The sequence below is a fragment of the Echinops telfairi genome, unplaced genomic scaffold (genome assembly GCF_000313985.2).
Source record: "Echinops telfairi isolate 266 unplaced genomic scaffold, ASM31398v2 ScPeMD7_7475;HRSCAF=8513, whole genome shotgun sequence".
Taxonomy (NCBI): Eukaryota; Metazoa; Chordata; class Mammalia; order Afrosoricida; family Tenrecidae; genus Echinops; species Echinops telfairi.
The window spans coordinates 7,538,459-7,539,959 of NW_022111379.1; the positions used below are offsets into that span (position 1 = coordinate 7,538,459).

Below are 1,501 nucleotides of genomic sequence, written 5' to 3' on the forward strand. Positions count from 1 at the left end.
GCTCCCCGGGACCGGGTACCTACCGCCGTAGTGTAGGCGCCGCAGGCCCCAAGCGGCAGCGGCGCCGCGTGGAAGGCACCCAGCTGGCCGGCCATCTGCTGCATCCGCCGCAGCGCGCGCTCACGATCAGTGTCGGCCAGCTTGACCACGAGGCTGGACGAGGCGCCCTGGGCAGGGCAAGGGAGGCCGCGGTGACCCGTCCCGACCCTGGCCTCTTTCTCTGGGAGGAGGAGGGGGAGCCTGCCCCCGCCCCACTGGCCTCACCCTCGGCTCCCAGCTGCCCACCCTCACCGCCATGGTCCGGCTGCCGTGCAGGCCCTGGATGGCCGCCTGCGCTTCCCCTTGGCTCCCGAACTTCACAAAGGCACAGCCTAGGGCAGAACAGAGGGATCGGGTGGCTCAGGCCACGGGGGTCACAGAATCAAGGGGCCCAGTGTGCCACAGGGTCAACTGGAAGTCCCAGGGTCGGGGCAGGTCACCTTTACTGGTGCCATCCGGGCTCCGCAGAACGGTACACTCCTCGATGTGGCCGAAGGGCTGGAACAGGCGGCGGACGTCCTGCTCGCCCTGCTGCTTGCCCAGCATCCCCACGAACAGCTTTCGGTCCTCTGGGGACAAGGCCCGGAGTGACCAGGGGGCTCACGTCCTCTCGGACTCCCCAGAGTCACCTGAGGAACTTGGGCAGGTAGCTCCCCACAGTCTGGCTCTGTGAAGAGGTGTCAGGGAAGGAAAGGACCTGGTGCTCTGGGACAGATGGAATGACCTACAGACAGAACTGAAGGACAGGAGCACAACCCAGATATTCCATCAGGAAGGGCGAGTCCAGCAAAAGCACAGCAAGGGCCCGGCTGTTCTTGTTGAGAGGGATCCTGTCTAGAGCCCTCCGGTTGGGAAAGACACAGTATGAATTCTTGGATGGTTGAGCTTTCTGTGCTTAGGGTTTGGGAAACACTCTCTGGGCCCATTTCCACTGTATTGAAGAGAGATGTTCAGAGAAGGCCCCTGTATTCAGACTAAGTCCAGAGAAGAGAATTATACCCGTGGGTATGCGTATGTGCGTGCGTGCATGTGCGTGTGTGCATGTGCGTGCGTGTGCGTGCACGTGTTTGTGCATGTGCGTGCGTGTGCGTGCACGTGTTTGTGCATGTGCGTGCGTGCATGCATGTGTGTGTGCATGTGCGTGCACGCGCATGTGCGTGCATGTGTGTGTATATGTGTGCATGTGTGCGTGCATGTGTGTGTATGTGCGTGCATGTGTGTGTGTAAGTGCGTGTATGTGCGTGCATGTGTGTGTGCATGTGCGCGTATGTGCGTGCATGTGTGTGTATGTGCGTGCATCTGTGTGTGTAAGTGCGTGTATGTGCGTGCATGTGCATGTGCGTGCATGTGTGTGTATATGCGTGCGTGTGTGCATGTGCGTGCATGTGTGTGCATGTGTGTGTGTGTGTGTGGCGGGAGGCCACTGGTTCTCGCTGGGCCGAGGAAGCTGACAGAGGGCCGG

General features: G+C 61.0%; 1 protein-coding gene across 1 annotated transcript in view; it reads right to left on the reverse strand.

Moving 5' to 3' along the window:
• The window catches only part of CELF6 (CUGBP Elav-like family member 6), a 30,276-nt gene that overhangs the window by 3,799 nt on the left and 24,976 nt on the right, over positions 1-1,501 (reverse strand). Inside the window, exons 4-6 of the mRNA XM_045285663.1 lie at positions 480-608; positions 292-371; positions 24-167 (exon numbers count right to left, since the gene is read on the reverse strand). Coding sequence (XP_045141598.1) covers positions 24-167; positions 292-371; positions 480-608 — 353 coding nt within the window. The remainder of the gene's footprint in view (positions 1-23; positions 168-291; positions 372-479; positions 609-1,501) is intronic.